General features: G+C 42.8%; 1 protein-coding gene across 1 annotated transcript in view; it reads right to left on the bottom strand.

The window, feature by feature from the left end:
- Window positions 1-19,122, bottom strand: part of RNF150 (ring finger protein 150) — a 239,106-nt gene that overhangs the window by 130,706 nt on the left and 89,278 nt on the right. Inside the window, exon 2 of the mRNA XM_075860413.1 lies at window positions 6,647-6,897. Within this exon, the coding sequence (XP_075716528.1) occupies window positions 6,647-6,897 (251 nt within the window). The remainder of the gene's footprint in view (window positions 1-6,646; window positions 6,898-19,122) is intronic.

The raw sequence follows: 19,122 nt of genomic DNA, 5'->3' as shown, positions 1-19,122 counted from the left end.
AGCACATGCACACGACCGTAGCCACATGGTGAGCACATGCGCAGCCGTGATTTTCAGGTCGGCCGGCCGCGGTGTGTCACCTGCGAGCCGCCCACAAATCACGGGCCGTGCACATGGCTGCGGCCATTATTTTCAATGAGCCTGGATGCAGAACACGGCCGTAATATGACATGTTCGTTCTTTCTGTGGTCCGGGCTCCTGAGCCATGCACGGACCATGGAAACCACGGTCGTGTGCATGGGTCCATAGAAATGCATGGGGCCGCAATTCTCGCATGGACTTTCGGAGGAATTGCAGCCGCAAAAGCACGTTCGTGTGCACGGGGCCTTACAGTTCTCCACTGCACATATTTCTGGCAATTCAAACTTTTACAAAACTGATCTGTGTTGATTTTATCATTTCCATGATCAGAGCCACAGGGAAATCCCGGCAATGATGTCACCCAAAGTTCCTGGCGAATTTAGACATGCAGCTTTGTTGTAGCAACAGCCCCGTGTTTTATTAAACAATGTTTTGAATATGTATTACGCAGGAAGAAATACTTATAGTTTCCAACAGAATTGATCTGGTTCCCATGAAAAAAATAATTGTGACCATGATGGCCTGTAACCACTGTTTCCTAAGCTGTATAGTCTTGAAATAATAGTTAAAGGAAAGGTGTCATGATTTTTTTCTTTTATTAATTTATGTGTTTTTATTTAATACAATTTTATATTGACTTTATTTATTTTTTCACACAATGTTTTTTTTTATTAACACTTTCTTACGTTCCTCGGGGCTGCCATGTTTTCTTTCATCTGTGTATGTGTCAATTCACGACACATACACAGATGGAATATGGCAGCTACAGGGCATAGGACATAACGAACGGGACCCGTTCCTTACATCCTCTGCTTCTGCCGTCTAGCTCTGTACTGCGCATGCGCTTTGAAGACACCTTTTCCTGGCTTGTAGCCAAAAATAGGGGGGTGAGATTCCCTCCCACATTTACAGTAGCTGTATGTCAGGCTGCTTTGCCTGATTCACCTTGCTGTAATTCTGGGAAGTGCTCCCTCTGGTGGCCAACATATGAAAACATGTGAAATTATTATTTAATTTTTAATACTTTCCACCTTGTGGAAGAAAAAAAAATACAGCAAAAAAACGTTAAAAATATAATAAAAATAAGTGACTTACTTAAAAAATAATTTTTATTCACGACACATTCCCTTTAAAGATTCAACATCCTACAGATAGGTAGATCTGTAAGGGCCTGTTCACATCACCGTTCATTTCCGTTTCGGGGTTCCGTCCGAGGTTTCCGTCGTGTGAACCCTGCAACGGAAAGTGAAAGTGAAAGCACAGCTTCCGTTTCGTCACCATTTCGGCAGAAATTGAGATCAATGGTGACTGAAACGGAAGCTGTGCTTTCACTTTCACTTTCCGTTGCGGGGTTCACCCGACGGAAACCTCAGACGGAACCCCGGAGCGGAAATGAACGGTGATGTCAACAGGCCCTAAGGCTGTGTTCACACGTCATGTTTTTTGCAGCGAACCACAGCAAAACCGCAGGAAATGTATCATCAGTAAATTACATATTATTTAAATCAGGTTTTTATTAATGACATATTTATTTTAAAAATTTGGTGCTGTTTTTTATACTATGTGACTAAACACATAAAAAAAAATATCTTAAAATAATATACTTTAAACAATGAACTTTACAGCAGTCCCAATAAGCTGATATTTCCAGTCTTCTGTAGCTCCCTTGTCAGCTTTGCTGTATATTCAGGTACAGGATAAGGAGAGTCATCTCATTATAATTAGAGGCTGGGTGAGTGAATGACAGCTCTATTGTATTACTGGAAGCCCAGATAAGGTGGGAAAGTGAAGGCCCTTTTACACTGACCACTTTTCGGGCAAACGAGCGTTCAAAGAACACTTGTTTCCGATAATTGCCCTATGTAAACAGGGCAGCGATCAGCAGATGAACGAGCAAACTCTCGTTCATCAGCTGATCGTATCGTATTAAATGTGTAAAATATTATCGTTGTCGGCAGCGCATCTCCCTGTGTAATCAGAGCCAAACCTTAACCCCTTCCCCCTGCTTGCATTCTGGGCCCTAATGACCAAGCAATTATTTTCGTTTTTCCATCGTCAGATTCAAAGAGCTATAACTTTTTTATTTTCATGTGGACATAGCTGTATGCTTTTTTTATGTTTTACTACTTTTGCAGAATAAAAACACGTTTAAATTAAAATAATTTTATCTTGGATCGCCGCTTTCCAAGAGGCATAACTTTTTTATTTTTCCGTCAATCAATGTCGCCATATGAGGGCTTGTTTTTTGTGGGACTTCATTGCTACTATTTTGGGGTACATGGGACTTATTGATTAACCTTTTAATATTATGTTTTTGGGGGCGAATAGGAAAAAAATATAAATTTTGCCATTCTTTTATGCGGGTCCTTTTTACGGCGTTCACCTTGCGGTTTAAATAATATGCTAACTTAATTTTTTTGGGTCATTACGATTGCAGGGATACCATATATGTGTCGGAGAACCCGATTAACACTACACCGCATTCCAAATTATTATGCAAATGTTATTTTTCGCTGATTTTCCTAAATAGTCGATGCAAATGACAGTCAGTATAATCTTCAATCCATCAACCGTTGGAGTATAATGCGAATTTTATTGAACAAATCTCCTGATGATAACAGATTTTTTTTTTAGAAGTAAAAAACTCAAAATGCACTGTTTCACATTATTATGCACAACAGAGATCAAAACATTTTAAAGGTTGTAAAGAGAACTAAAATGGTAATTTGTTGATTTTGCAGCATCAGGAGGTCATATTTACAGAAATCAAAAGCTCTTTCAATCAAAAAAAACTTAACAGGCCAAGTTACATGTTAACATAGGACCCCTTCTTTCATATCACCTTCACAATTCTTGCATCCATTGAATTTGTGAGTATTTGGACAGTTTCTGCTTGAATATCTTTGCAGGATGTCAGAATAACCTCCCAGAGCTTGTGTTTTGATGTGAACTGCCTCCCACCCTCATAGATATTTTGCTTGAGGATGCGCCAAAGGTTCTCAATAGGGTTGAGGTCAGGGAAACATGGGGGCCACACCATGAGTTTCTCTCCTTTTATGCCCATAGCAGCCAAATGACACAGAGGTATTCTTTGCAGCATGAGATGGTGCATTGTCATGCATGAAGATAATTTTGCTACGGAAGGCACGGTTCTTCTTTTGGTACCACGGAAGAAAGTGGTCAGTCATAAACTCTACGCACTTTGCAGAGGTCATTTTCACACTGTCAGGGACCCTAAAGGGGCCTACCAGCTCTCTCCCCATGATTGCAGCCCAAAACATGACTCCGCCACCTCCTTGCTGACGTCGCAGCCTTGTTGGGACATGTGGCCATTCACCAACCATCCACTACTCCATCCATCTGGACCATCCAGGGTTGCACGGCACTCATCAGTAAACAACACGGTTTGAAAATTAGTCTTCATGTATTTGAGCGCACTGCAACCGTTTCTGCTTGTGAGCATTGTTTAGGGGTGGCCGAATAATATCTTTATGGACACTTCCAAACCTCTGGAGGATCCTACACCTTGAGGTTCGCGGGACTCCAGAGGCACCAGCGGCTTCAAATACCTGTTTGCTGCTTTGCAATGGCATTTTAGCAGCTGCTCTCCTAATCCTATTAATTTGTCTGGCAGAAACCTTCCTCATTATGCCTTTATCTGAACAAACCCGTCTGTGCTCTGAATCAGCCACAAATCTTTTCACAGTACGATGATCACGCTTAAGTTTTCTTGAAATATCCAATGTTTTCATACCTTGTCCAAGGTATTACACTATTTCACGCTTTTCGGCAGCAGAGAGATCCTTTTTCTTTCCCATATTGCTTGAAACCTGTGGCCTGCTTAATAATGTGGGACGTCCTTCTTAAGTAGTTTTCCTTTGATTGGGCACACCTGGCAAACTAATTATCACAGGTGTCTGAGATTGATTACAATGATCCAAAGAGCCCTAAGACACAATACCATCCATGAGTTTAATTGAAAAACTAATAATTAAATGTTTATGACACTTAAATCCAATGTGCATAATAATTTGGAACACGGTGTATACATACAAATAAGATGCTGTATACATCTCCCCTGGTCTTCCTGGAGACTGTAAAAATATATTTTTGTCAATGGACTCCCATTCATTTCAGCTGCCATAAAGCGCATTCACCCTAAGTAATGACCACACAGAAAGTACCGGAAGGAAGTGTGTTTCTCCAATATGGCCGATTCCAGGTAAGGTTTCACAAAAATAGATAGCTACAACATTTAGAAAAAAAACAAACACATTATTTATCTATATTCTTAGATCTAATTTATGAAACTAAAATCAAATACATGACCCATTCCCTTTAATGTGATACATTAATAATATGCTCAATTTTTTTTTATATATTTGAAAAAAAAAATTCTAGTGTACCGATATTCATACATGTTGGCACTCCATAAACACGGCGCCCCCTTAACGGTACAAATATTTTCTTGCTCAGTGAAAGAGTCAATGTGTTAAGATTGAAGTTTTTCACCCGGTCATACTCTGCTAAATTTACTAAGCCATAAAGCTGTGTGCAATTAAAAACAGTCCCTCATAGACCTTGCCTTGTGTCACTATATCAACAGAACACAGAGTCCTTGTGTCTCAACTCTCACAGATATTTACTATGACTCCTTCCATTTTAACGGCACAGGGAACATGATTTCTTCTCACTGCAAAGTTTTCAGCTTGATATCTTGGTGGGAAAGAGATTTTATTGCAGAATCCATATCTGGTTAAAATTTCAACTTTACATTTGTCCATCAGGAGTTTACGGAAAGTAGAGTAGAAACAAACCAAATGAGGGGAGCAGTGCATGTTATATAATTATTTACTGTAAAATATATGATTCTTGTCTATTAGTGTGTTTGGTGCAACTTTCAAAGTAGTTTTTGTTAAAAATTATTTTAACTTTTTGAGATACAGCTGCTTTGTATCCTGTATACAGAGCAGCTGTATCGTGCGCTAAGACCTGAATCCGTCAGTCAGTGAAAGCGGGTCCGGTGTGTCTCTGACATTCAGGATAGAGCCGTTATCGATCTCATCTAGGTTATGAACTTAGATGTGATGGATAGCAGCTCAATCCTGACTCGCTGGCACAAAACCCGTCAGTGCTGCTAATCTGACAGTTACAGGTTACAGCGTTAGATACAGCTGCTCTGTATGCAGAATACAAAGCAGCTGTATCTCAAAAAGTAAAGATAACTTTTAATAAAAACTATTTTGAAAGTTGCACCAATCACACTGATGCACATGCCGAGGGAGAGTGGGTGTAGGTTCACAGTGAGTATGTTACAACACTATTTATCTCAATTTATGTGAAGATCCCCATCTTTCTTATGCTTAACACATATATTCGACAAAATTAAAATTACTTTCTATGCATAAATTCTTTAGGCTATTTTCACATCTGCAGTAGTTTTTCCATTATTCTGTTCCATCATACGAAAATTGAAAGAGCTAGATGCATTGCATGACAAGCACCAACAGTGCTTGACGGAACCCGTTGACTTTAAGGGTATGTTCACACGGCAGCCTCCGTTACGGCTGAAATCACGGAGCTGTTTTCAGGAGAAAACAGCTCCGGAATTTCATACGTAATGGCATGTTGCAGGCGCTTTTCGCTGCGTCCATTACGGACGTAATTGGAGCTGTTTTTCCATGGAGTCAATGGAAAACGGCTCCATTTACATCTCAAGAAGTGACAGGCACTTCTTTGACGCGGGCGTCTTTTTTACAAAAATGACCGTCGGCACAGAACATCGTAACCTCATTCTAATGAATGGGCAGATGTTTGCCGACGCTTTGGAGCCGTATTTTCGGACGTAATTAGAGGCTAAAATGCCTGAATTACGTCCGTAAATAGGGTGTGTGAACCCAGCCTAATAGGTTCTGTCTGGTTTTCCAAACAAAATAGCACTGCATGTTGCACTACTATGTCCAGAAAAAAAATGATGGAATCTGATGGTAGATGTGAACAGAGCCTTAAAGCGGTTTACATATGTCTTATAAAGGCATATGGAGGTGATATGTTAATACTTTGATTGGGACTCCCTTGATGAGACAATGTAGAAAGCCACTAGAAAGCAGCTCTTGCTTTGGAGCTTAGACTGTGACATGGATGCCATTGCATATATGAACCTTGGTTATTCAATAATAACAGCAAGTCCCGTGGGCGAATGATCATATGAACGCTCGATCCCGATCATTGTCCTGGGTAAATATGGCAACTATCAGCCATAGAGCAAACGCTCGTTCAAGGGCTGATCAGATCTTTTATGCAGCCAAAAAATGGTTGCTAGCACTACTTCCTTTGTAAACAGGGAGATGTGCCACCAACATGATGCAAATGCATGGAGATGAATGATCATAGTAACGATCACACATCCCATACTTAACGATTGTTGCTCCTTGTGAGCACGTCGATTGGCTCTCGGATTTCCGGACTGTATCGGGCTGTGTAAAACCACATTTAAAAAAAAGGACTACCTAAGACACCTGCATATGTTCCCATGAGTATGAAATCCTAAGAAAATGTTACTCACCTGGTTTCTGTCTCTAGCATTCGCGTACCTAAATCTTTGGATGTAGTAGAATACTAGCCAGGCAAGAGAGATGATCATCAGGACAATGAAGGATATGGAAACAAATACCACTGATGTACGGCTGACAAATTTTTGTAAGTTCCGTGTTCCAATAGTAATGTAAACAGTCACATTAAGGTTCTTCTCTATTAAACTTGCCATTTCCTTCCCTTTAGGCTCCGGGATCATTATTGCTACAATATCTTCAATACCTGCCAGAGAAAAAAAGACAGTGTTAGGAAAACAAAGGCAATTATTTGTAATGTCAGATAAACAGAGAGTACTGAGTTGTTTCTTTTTTCAAGTCGCGAACAAACAAAATGATGAGCCTTACAATGATTAGAAAACAGGAAAGTAAAAGACTTTAATGGTAGTAATCTCCTTCACCTTCCAATGTCACCCGGTACCGTACTGTCAGATTTCACATTGCCCACAGTAAATCATGTAGCAGGAAAAACTGCAGTGTCCATATGTGCAAAGCTGGTAAATATCTATCCACGCAGACCTAATGGGGAGGAGTTCATTAACACTGGCGCTTGATTTGCCAGTGGCCGGCTATGCGCCAGAAAATCAAATCTACGACAGCTAGTAGCTGGTGTAGATTTCCGCTATAGTTTACACTAGTATTCTGTCAAGTATAGAAAATGTATCGGACTGCAGCGGCCCCGCCCCTCCCACTAAGCTCCACCCACATTTTTAAGTGGCTACGGTGGCGTAAAAATTAAAAAGTGTCAAAAGTAAGCTTTTGCGCAAATTATTACTTTTCTACACCAGATAACTGGCGTACAGTGTTTAATAAATCCCCTCCCCCTATTTTGTAATTAGTACTAAAGCTGCGTCTATTAAATAATAACTTGAAGGGGATGATAAATTATGCATCTGAATTCTTTTTTTTATTTTTTTTTTAAATCTCTTTTTATTTGTTTAAGTCACAAAATACTGAGATTTAGTAGTAAAAGACAATAAAGAGACAAAAGACAAGAAATGAGAATGAACATTTCAAAATCGGTGCAGTGACAAAATGAAAATTCGAATATTCATCAGCTTAATACAATATCATGCCAAATAGTAAAGGAATTTCCAAAATGTTCGCCTACATGTAAATGTAAATAGTTAACTAAAAAAAAACTATATACAAATGTCCCTATCTTTGTGAGGTATACACAGAGGTTCAGAGGAATAATGTATATCGACCTGGTAAGGAAGTGACAATGAAATTATGTGAAATGATAAATTATGTCATTTTTTTTTGGTGTGAACCCGCCTGAAGGCAGCCATAATAGGATCAGAGAAGGTGTCAGATCAATCTGTTGATTGGTAATCAAATTGCAGCAAGATTCAATCTCTGCCCAAAAGGGTTGTATACGGGGACAGAACCACCATAGATGAGATAGAACCTCTAAGGGGGGATTCACACGAACGTGTATTCGGTCCGTGCGGGCCGCGTGGTTTTCACGCGCCACGCAAAGACCAATACAAGTCTATGGGGCAGTACAGACAGTCCGTGCTTTTTGCGCAGCGTTTGTCAGCTGCGCAAAAAACGCGACATGTTCAATATCTCCGCGTATTTCGCGCATCACGCACCCATTGAAGTCAATGGGTGCGTGAAAACCACGCAGGTCGCACGGAAGCACTTCCGTGCGAACCGACTGAAACAGCGCACCAGCTGTCAAAAGGATGAATGTAAACAGAAAAGCACCACGTGCTTTTCTGTTTCCAAACATCCAAACGGAGTGTCTTTTTAGATGAGCGAACCCGGACAACCGAAACGAACTTCACCGGGTTCGGCCGAACTCGTTTTGGCCGAACCCGGCAAAAAAATTTCCAGTACGCGACGTCAGGAGATAGTCACTGTCCAGGGTGCTGAAAGAGTTAAACTGTTTCAGCACCATGGACAGTGACTTCCGATCCCAATATACATGAACCTGTAAAAAAAAAACTAAGTTCTGACTTACCGATAACTCCCGGCTTCTTCCTCCAGTCTGACCTCCCGGGATGACAATTCAGTCCAAGTGACAGCTCCAGCCAATCACAGGCCAAGCACAGGCTGCAGCGGTCACATGGACTGCCGCGTCATCCAGGGAGGTGGGGCCAGATGTCGAGAGGCGCGTCACCAAGGACGCGTCACCAAGGCAACGGCCGGGAGAGAAGTTCTCGGTAAGTACGAACTTTTTATTTTTTTTTAACAGGTTTCTCGATATTGTGTTCGCCATTCACTATCGAGGGTGCTGAAAGAGTTACTGCCGATCAGTTAGCTCTTTCAGCACCTTGGACAGTGACGGGCGTCGACTAGCCTCATCTCTATGATGGCGGCTGCGCGAAAATCACGCAGCTGCGCATCATACACGGATGACACACGCAGCTGTCAAATGGTTTTTGCGCGCGCAAAACGCAGCGTTGTTTGCGCGCGCAAAAACGCAACGTTCGTCTGAATCTGCCCTAAGGCTGGGTTCACACGACCTATTTTCAGACGTAAACGAGGCGTTTTACGCCTCGATTTACGTCTGAAAATACGGCTCCAATACGTCGGCAAACATCTGCCCATTCATTTGAATGGGTTTGCCGACGTACTGTGCCGACGACCTGTCATTTACGCGTCGCTGTCAAACGTTGCATCTCCAGCATGTGTCTGACACATCTGACTATTTTAAGAGTATGATGACGAGTGTAGTTTACTTTGGAGAAACTTGTTCTCAGTTTAGCACCAGCCTTTTTTGTTGAACAGAGTAAAAAAAAAACAACAACTAAATATATAAGTCAACAAATGTAAAACCAGACGTATGTGTGCGGCCCTCTCCATTAACTTCTATGGAAAATACAGTAACAGCCTTGCACGGTCACCTCTCCATCTGTCCCCCCTTATCGATATAGGTGCAGGTCTCAGAGCTTGAATTCACGCCTATCAGAATTTTATGGCCTATCCTGTGGATATGGCATAAATGTCTGAGTTGTGAAGAACCCTTAAATTGGCAAAGGTATATTAAAAGAGCAGTAAATGGTGTAAATATGCAAATGTATAGGCATACAGTTGCATACGACAGTCTATACGTTTAGCTGGAGCGTTTTACCAAAATACCAAACATATTGGCAAATTAGTCTGACAGGGGTACTTACTCAGCTTTTCCAAAACAGATGTAACTAAGAAATAATTAAAAAAAACATAAAACAACTTAAGGGGGTCCAGTCTCAAAAAATTGATGGCCTATCGTCAGGAATTTTTTGGGACTGGACAACCCCTTTAAGTAATCAAATTCCATCTGGACCCGCTACACCACAATATAACAAATATATACCTCCTGCATCACGACAAAATACAAGGAACATATTGTGGCATGTCCAGCTAATGCATATTTTTTATATAAAATGTTCCTTACTGATGAAAGAACAACATTGCACTGAACTGTGACAAATCAGTAAAGTCTACAACTAAAATTCAATGAAACTTTAATTTGCACCTTCCTATTCTAAGCTTGTAAGTGCGAAGACATAAGAAAGATATATCACCTACACCGCTCCCAGGCCTGCTTTTTCCATTAACAAGCTGTTGGAAGATTTTCTGACGCAAAATGTCTCTTTGACTAATCACAGACTTGTCCGTATGGATGTTTGGATCGTATGACTATTATGTAACTGTCAGGTGATCTTTTATGCGCCCCAAAAAATGGTCGCTAGCCGGAAGCACATCTTCCTGTGTAAATAGGCAGATGTACAGTTAACATGATGCTAATGCATGGAGCTGAACTATCATAGCAACAATTGTGTTCCCCATACATTACCGACGATTGCTTCTTGTGAATGGAGCTAACGAGCGCCGATCCACGTGCTGAATCGTCGATCAGCGCTCGTTTTCAGGACTGATACATTGTAATTTGCTTTATCTTAATTTATCACTGACAGAGACTCCTTGACAAGATTTAACTCTGATAGCAAATGATATAGTGTGTAAGCAAAGATTAGGATCTTTTCAATAGCCGTTTATACAAGACTGCACAACACTTTTCAATTCTTAGGCCGCTTTCACACACCAGGATTTTGGTCCGTGTTTTTAATCAGTATTTGTAAGCCAAAACCAGGAGTGGGTCCAAAACACGGAAGCACAAATCTTTCCATAATACTTTCCACTCCTGTTTTTGGCTGCCAATTCCTGAAGCAAAATACTTTCCAAAACACTGCCATGTGAAAATGTCCTAAGGTAACAGTCACACGAGCGTATCAGATTCACGCGTGTGAAAAACGGGCAGAAATCTGGTCCGTGTGCGCTGCGTTATGCATCAGTGTGCTTTGCGAGTGGCATGGGTTTTTCACTCACTCGCAAATTACATCTTTTTTTAATTTTTTTTAAATGAATCGATGCACAAAACACGCACCGCACACGGATATGCATCCGTGTGCTGTGCATGGTTTTTACGCACCCACTGACTTCAATGGGCGATAGGTGCTTGAAAACGCACCAATACAGGACATGCAATGAGTTTCACGCAGCGGACACTCTGTGTAAAAACTCCCGCATGTGCGAACGGCCCCATTGAAATCAATGGGTCCGTGTGCTGTGCGTGATTTCCATGCGCAGCACACGGACGTTATTTACGCGTGTGAATGGGCCCTAAGACTGGACATTAAACGGCTGTATTCAGACGAGCGTAGTATAACTCATCTGTGTTTTATTAGGGAAAAACTGAGGATTTTACATCTGAATCCGTAACGTGTCAGAGTAGATTCTGTGTCAGTTTTCAACGTCCATGTAGCATCATTGATCATAAGTTTTTCACATCCATCCAAAAAAAACGTCCTGCTTTTTTTTCAGTATCTCTTAGCAACTCATCAGTGAAAAACGGGCCGCATTCGGTTAGCGTCAGTGTGCTGGCAGATTTTTTCACTGACCCATTGACTTAAATGGGCAAACCTAATGCGAGGAACGGACCAAAGTAGTGCATGCTACGAATCTCTCTGTAGGGACTGATGATCCGTGCGGAAAATCAGACATGTGAATGAGCCCATTTAATAGGTCAGTGTTCAGCTTGTGTGCCCTCAGTTCTGCACTCGCACAGCACAAGGACGTGAGCATCGCTCGTCTAAATAGGCCCTTACGCAAACTTTTTTTAGGTTATTCAAACTATATTTAGCTTCTGTAACAATACTGGCCTGGTCTACACAGAGACATTTGGTTGCGTGAGGGTTGCAATAAAATCACAGGATGACCATGACCACAATGCGACCTCTATGTTTCCCTATGGGATGCAAAATTATATATGGCCGGCTTAAGACCAATAACAAATAATCAGACATTAAAATAGGACTGTGAGCACCCGGACAGGGAATGACGAGAGTAGATACGTTCTAAGAACAGTCCTCTGGAAGACGTCACACTGAACAATGGAAAAAAATAAAATTACATTGTGGAAACGTCCTGCTTTAAAGTTATTATGACACAACCCTTTTTGTTTGTACAACGTGATTGTAAGCGGTATTACAAAACCTCCTTAAATATAGACTATTAACTGCAAAAAAACGTTAGTAAAGACGTAAACAGCTTCTTCGAGTCAAATCGAAGAACACGCAGTGCGCACATTATCTTACAATACAACTGCAGGGGGTAAGATGTCAGAGGAAAGAAATCTGTGGCAGATTACTATGATTTCCGTTCACAAACAAAGGGATTACAAATGACACAGCGGGGACAGTGTATTTTACCACAAAGGATATGTTTTCTTGCTTTCTCCATCCCAGCATTTACGTAGTATTTACATATCATTGGGCGCATCAACTGATGAGATTTCCTTTTATTTCATATGATATTATCATAACATTTTTCGAGAAACTTGTTTTTAGAAATCAGATAAATGAATTTGAAAATAGAAACAAACAAAATTTTGTAAAAAAATTCACCAGTTCACATCCATATGTATATCCTAGATCGGAAAAAATGTAAATAATGTGTGAGCATCTGTTGTAGTTGCAATTGTTTTTTTTTTTTAGTCCATTCCTTGATATCTTTTTTTGTTCTGTTCAATGTGATCTCCATTGCAATGTCAAATTCAGTAAACTAATGTAACAACAGGAATTTATAAGAAATGACCAGCGGGCAGAACATATTTGGGCCGCTGCTCAGTCACCAGTGCAGATAAAAAAATTGTATTGATTATGGAGTCCGCTTTATTTTGACGCTATACTGCCAAACTTTGGCCTTCAAAATGGTTTCTTCTTCTACACATTCTTACTACACCGCATATAGCAACTTTTATGGTTAACACAGCCAATTATTTATTACCATAGAATACACGCCGTGTCCACAAGGCTCCATTAGCCAGACGGAGGCCGAAAAGTGCCCTTTTGGCCTCCGTCAGGCTGGTATATATGTCAGTATACAGTTTTTTTTTGAGGATGTAATAGTGTAGCAGACTATCTGGAGGGATCCTGCAAAAAATCCTATACCGCGTGGTATACATTTTCTTTAACACGGGAGTCTGTTGGCGACGTATACCACTATATGGCATACGCCACAGGTAAACATTTAACGTATACGTTATGGGCTTTTCAATATCCTTTACGGCTCATTCAGACGAGTCCGTGACATAACTGACAGCACACAGACCCATGAAAATGGGGCTATTCAGATATGCGTGATTTTTAACGCAGGATGTGTCCATTGCGTGAAACTCACTGCATGTACTATATTGGTTCGTTTTTGCGGACCTTGTGTCCCATTGAAGTCTATGGGTGTGTGAAAAACACGGAAAGCACACGGACAACATCCGTGTGCTGTCCGTGTTTCACGCATCAGTTGGTAAATAAAAGCAGAGAAATAAAAAAAGGAAGTTGTTGCCGAGGATAATCACGGACATGAAAAACGGATGCCACACAAAGCACACTGATGCCACACTGAACGTACACTGATGGCACATGGACATGAAATGCAGGAAATATGGTCCGTTTTTTGCGCAAGCAAATTGGACACGTTCTGAATGTAGCCTAAATGACATATACGTTAAACAGATACTATTAAAGTCTATAGGTGGCATATGCGTTAAAGAGATACCTAACAGTGGCATCTGTCAACCGTAGACTATAATGGTATCCGCTTAACATACACATCAGGAGTGTTCATGATGTATTCATTTAACGTATACCATTAAACTGTGGTGACAGATGCCACCGTCAAGGCATTCGTCACAGTCTATGTTTAACATATACGTCAGGAGCTTTTACCGGGGTATATGTCAAACGTAGGCCAAAAAACTTGATGTGCAGTCTCAATTGTTTTTGTACTAATGAAACATAAGCAATGTATAATATCAAAATGGTCCATATGCAGTATACAATTTAATAGTTATGGAGCCTCCCAGCATCTATATACGTCAGTGCACAAAGTGTATAAACAAAGGAGAATCAGAGAACCTGCCACTGAGTTATATAAGTTGAACTGGTTATCTGACCTGAATAGCGCTGTCTCCCTGATTACAGTGTTGATATTTTTTCCTGGACCCCCCCCCCCCCTTCTAGAGATATGGCCCACTGTTGTGTTGGCTTCCTATATGCTAATTTGCTGTATTTAACCAACGTGGGGTGTACTACCCCGAAGCTGCCTCGTGCTGATTGGTCAGCATCAGAGGCAGGAAAGCTATCTCCATCCCGTTGGCTAACCACAGGAGATTAGCATAAAGGGAGTCAAGACAATAGTGGGCCAAATCTCTGAAACGGGGGGTGGGGGGTCCAGAAAAAAGAAAAAAACATTGCTGGACTCATGGAAAGAGCACTATTCAGGTCAGATGACCAGTTCCTAGTGACGGGTCCTCTTTACTACTAAAGAAGGATTTCAACGGTCAGGTTTTTCAACTTACAGAATAATTCAAGCACACTTACAGGATCTGACACTTGGTTAAATGACAGGAAAGGGGTCCCCACCAACAGTCATTCATTTTGATATAAGGCACATACATTTTAAATGAACAGACATGAAATATACTGGATATTAAGGGGCTGACTAAATTATGTAAGGGCACTGATGCATTAACCATTAGCTTGTAATTAATCTTTTTTGTCCATAATAAAACATATACTCGTGACACATCACTTATCAGTGGGGTTTGTGAGTGAAGACCCCCACTGGTCGCCAGACTAAAAGGGCTGCAGGATGCCCATTTAGCTTTACTTGGCTATTTTAGGTCTCTGTAATACCCAGTCAGTTTCACTCATTCAAAAATAGCCAAGTGAACCCACTTTCGCTGGAGCCAACAGCCCATTTGTTTATCAATTAGTTGGGGGTCTCAGCTGATGAACTCCCGCCAATGACTTCTGACATGTCTCAAAGGTGCACATCCCACTTAAAACAGTTCTTAAGGCCTCATGCACACGGCCGTTGCCTGTAATCACGGCCCGCGATTGCGGGCACGGCCAGTCGACGGCTGCAGCCCGCGTTTATGGCCGTGCTCCCATAGTATGGGAGCACGGCCCGTAAACTACGAAAAATAGGACATGCTTCATAATTCCCGGCACAGTTCTACGGCACGGACACCTATCCGTAGCGATACGGAAAGGTGTCCACGGGCAATAGAACTGAATGGGTCAGTAATTGCGAACCATGTTACGGTCCGCAATTACGGTGATTTTTTTTATGGTCGTGTGCTTGGGGTCTTAGGCAATTACGGACAAATTCAGTTCTATTGGCCACGGACACCTTTCCGTATCGCTACGGATAGGTGTCCGTGCCGTAAAACTGTACCGGGAATTATGAAGCATGTCCTATTTTTCGTATTTTACGTGCCGTGTTCCCATACTTTGCCCAAAAATGCGGGCTACGGCCCGCGGCCGTCCCTGCAATCGCGGGCCGTGATTACGGGCACAGCCGTGTGCATGAGGCCTTAGCGAGTGTATAAAGTTAATTGAAAAGTCAGAAGAAAAATACATGAAGAAAATTCCTGGGAAATAGATTCAAGGACGTGGTTTGTGTATATTGCTTCATGCATGCTTTTGAGGAGGTAATATTCCATATATTAAAAACATGACTTGACTGAAACTGTATCTGCACGGACGGCCATTCATTAGAGGGAAGCTCACTTGTACTAATAGAAAACTTAAGCACCTAAATATGGCTGTATCTTTGTAGAAACCTAATTGGAAAAAGAGGCAACACTCCAAAAAATCGTATCAAATGGAATAAATTTATTCACCCATCAGTGAAAAAAGGTTATGACGTTTCAGCTGCTCCATGCAGCTTTGGCTTGACAAAGGCTGCATGGAGCAGCTGAAACGTTGTAACCTTTTTTCACTGATGGGTGAATAAATTTATTACATTTGATACGATTTTTTGGAGTGCTGCCTCTTTTTCCAATTTTGTTTACATTTGGGGATTTACAAGTCGGATCCCTAGAGGCTTGCACCCAGTTACCCTGGAGGTTCTTGTTCTGCTGTGCTGCCCATATTTCCTTTGGATATTTGTAGAAACCTAGACAACCCCTTTAAATAGTTCAGCTTCACTTTGTTCAACAACTGCTATTTCAGGATATTAAGAAAACACCAACATAATCTATTTCCATTTGCATGTCACTAGGGTCCCCTCTGAACTTAAAAAGCCCTATTGTGGCAACATCAAAGTGTATGAGCGGCGCTGAGTTGGCTGAGTCATCAGTAAAGGGCCTATTTACATCTGTGTTTCCGCTGTATTGCTCTGTCAGAGGAGCAGAACAGCTAAAATACCGGAAGCGCCAATTCCATTGCATGACGCACACCATCAGCACCTGACGGAACTCATTCACTTTACTTACAGTTTCCGTCATGGTGTCCGTCATTTACCAGACACAATAGCTCAGCATGCTGCACTATTAATTGCGGTATTTTGAGCTGGATCCGTGACGGAGGCCCCTAATGGGTCAACGCAGATGTGAACAGGCCCAAAGACACATTTTTATTAGTGAAAATATGTTACTGATTCTATTAATGTGTAGGTACTACAAGCATAATTTGCATTGTCAGCAGATTTCAGGGCACAGTTCTTCCCTATACAGCTAGTTATAAAATCACAAACATCCTAGCATTGTCTACAGGAGCTGTTCACTTAACCAGGTTTATTTTATATGGAAAAAACATGGTGAAAGTGTATTGTAATACATTATTACGTGTCACATAGTAAAGTGCCTGCCATGTGCAAAGATTGACGTCTTTTAAAAACAGTGCCCAAATGTCAACCCTTGGGAGTGAAACATGACATTTCTTTTTCTAAGCAGAGTAACAAGTCAGAAATGCTGATATACCACATTTGTATTCAGTGCTCATGTTGTGTCCAGTGGCGTAACTACTGCTGTAGCAGCCGTAGCAGCTGCTACAGGGCCCGCGGAATGAGGGGGCCCGTGTCGCCCGCCGGCACGGGCCCCCACCATGGGCGGAGGCTCCGCTAGCAGCCGCTATGGCTGCTACAGCGGGACGCCACTGATCACTACGGCAGAGCAGGGAGGTATCTCCCCGCTCTGCCATTAAACAAAAGACATGTATCCCCTATCCACAGGACAGGGGATACATGTGTGATCGCTGGCATTGATAGGAGGAACGGGGGACTGAAAGTCCCCTGAAGTTCTCCATCACAAACCTCGGACTTCCGGGGTCTGTGTCGGCAGCTCCGTAGAAATGAATGGAGCGCCGGTCGCGCTTGTGCGCATGCGTGACCAGCACTCCGTTCATTTTTATTGAGCTTCGCAGACGCCGGAAGTCCGAGGTTTGTGATGGAGAATTTCAGGGGACTTTCGGTCCCCCGTTCTCCCTATCGCTGCCAGCGATCACACATGTATCCCCTATCCTGTGGATAGGGGATACATGTCTTTTGTAGGACACACTGTAGGTCGAATTTTTTGGGGGGGTTGTGGTATCAAGGTCATTATCTACAGGGGGGGCTGTATAGCGTTACCTACATGGGAGGCTGTATAGCGTTACCTACAGAGGGCTCTGTATGGCGTTACCTACAGGGGGCTTCTGTATGGCGTTATCTACAGGGGGGTTCTGTATGGCTTTATCTACAGGGGGGTTCTGTATGGCGTTATCTACAGGGGGGTTCTGTATGGCGTTATCTACAGAGGGGGCTGTATGGCGTTATCTACAGGGGGCTGTATGGCGTTCTCTACAGGGGGGCTGTATGGCGTTCTCTACAGGGGGGGTCTGTATGGCGTTATGTACAGGGGGATGTAAGGCGCTATCTACAGGGGGGCTGTATGGCGTTATCTACAGAGGGGGCTGTATGGCGTTATCTACAGGGGGCTGTATGGCGTTCTCTACAGGGGGGGCTGTATGGCGTTATCTACAGGGGGGCTGTATGCCGTTATCTACAGGGGGCTGTATGGCGTTATCTACAGTGGGGGCTGTATGGCGTTATCTACAGGGAGGTTCTGTATGGCGTTATCTACAGAGGGGGCTGTATGGCGTTATCTACAGGGGGCTGTATGGCGTTATCTACAGAGGGGGCTGTATGGCGTTCTCTACAGAGGGGGCTGTATGGCGTTATCTACAGAGGGGGCTGTATGGCGTTATCTACAGGGGCTGTATGGTGTTATCTACAGTGGGGGCTGTATGGCGTTATCTACAGGGGGATGTATGGCGCTATCTACATGGGAGGCTGTATAGCGTTACCTACAGAGGGCTCTGTATGGCGTTACCTACAGGGGGCTTCTGTATGGCGTTATCTACAGGGGGGGTTCTGTATGGCTTTATCTACAGGGGGGTTCTGTATGGCGTTATCTACAGGGGGGTTCTGTATGGCGTTATCTACAGGGGGGTTCTGTATGGCGTTATCTACAGAGGGGGCTGTATGGCGTTATCTACAGGGGGCAGTATGGCGTTCTCTACAGGGGGGCTGTATGGCGTTCTCTACAGGGGGGGTCTGTATGGCGTTATGTACAGGGGGATGTAAGGCGCTATCTACAGGGGGGCTGTATGGCGTTATCTACAGAGGGGGCTGTATGGCGTTATCTACAGGGGGCTGTATGGCGTTATCTACAGTGGGGGCTGTATGGCGTTATCTACAGGGGGATGTATGGCGCTATCTACAGAGGGGGCTGTATGGCGTTATCTACAGAGGGGGCTGTATGGCGTTCTCTACAGGGGGGGCTGTATGGCGTTATCTACAGGGGGGCTGTATGCCGTTATCTACAGGGGGGCTGTATGGCGTTATCTACAGTGGGGGCTGTATGGCGTTATCTACAGGGAGGTTCTGTATGGCGTTATCTACAGAGGGGGCTGTATGGCGTTATCTACAGGGGGCTGTATGGCGTTATCTACAGAGGGGGCTGTATGGCGTTCTCTACAGAGGGGGCTGTATGGCGTTATCTACAGAGGGGGCTGTATGGCGTTATCTACAGGGGCTGTATGGTGTTATCTACAGTGGGGGCTGTATGGCGTTATCTACAGGGGGATGTATGGCGCTATCTACAGAGGGGGCTGTATGGCGTTATCTACAG

This window comes from Rhinoderma darwinii, chromosome 1 (genome assembly GCF_050947455.1).
Source record: "Rhinoderma darwinii isolate aRhiDar2 chromosome 1, aRhiDar2.hap1, whole genome shotgun sequence".
Lineage (NCBI taxonomy): Eukaryota > Metazoa > Chordata > Amphibia > Anura > Rhinodermatidae > Rhinoderma > Rhinoderma darwinii.
Note: the sequence above shows the minus strand (reverse complement) of the source record. Positions and strands in the feature narration are given on the sequence as shown.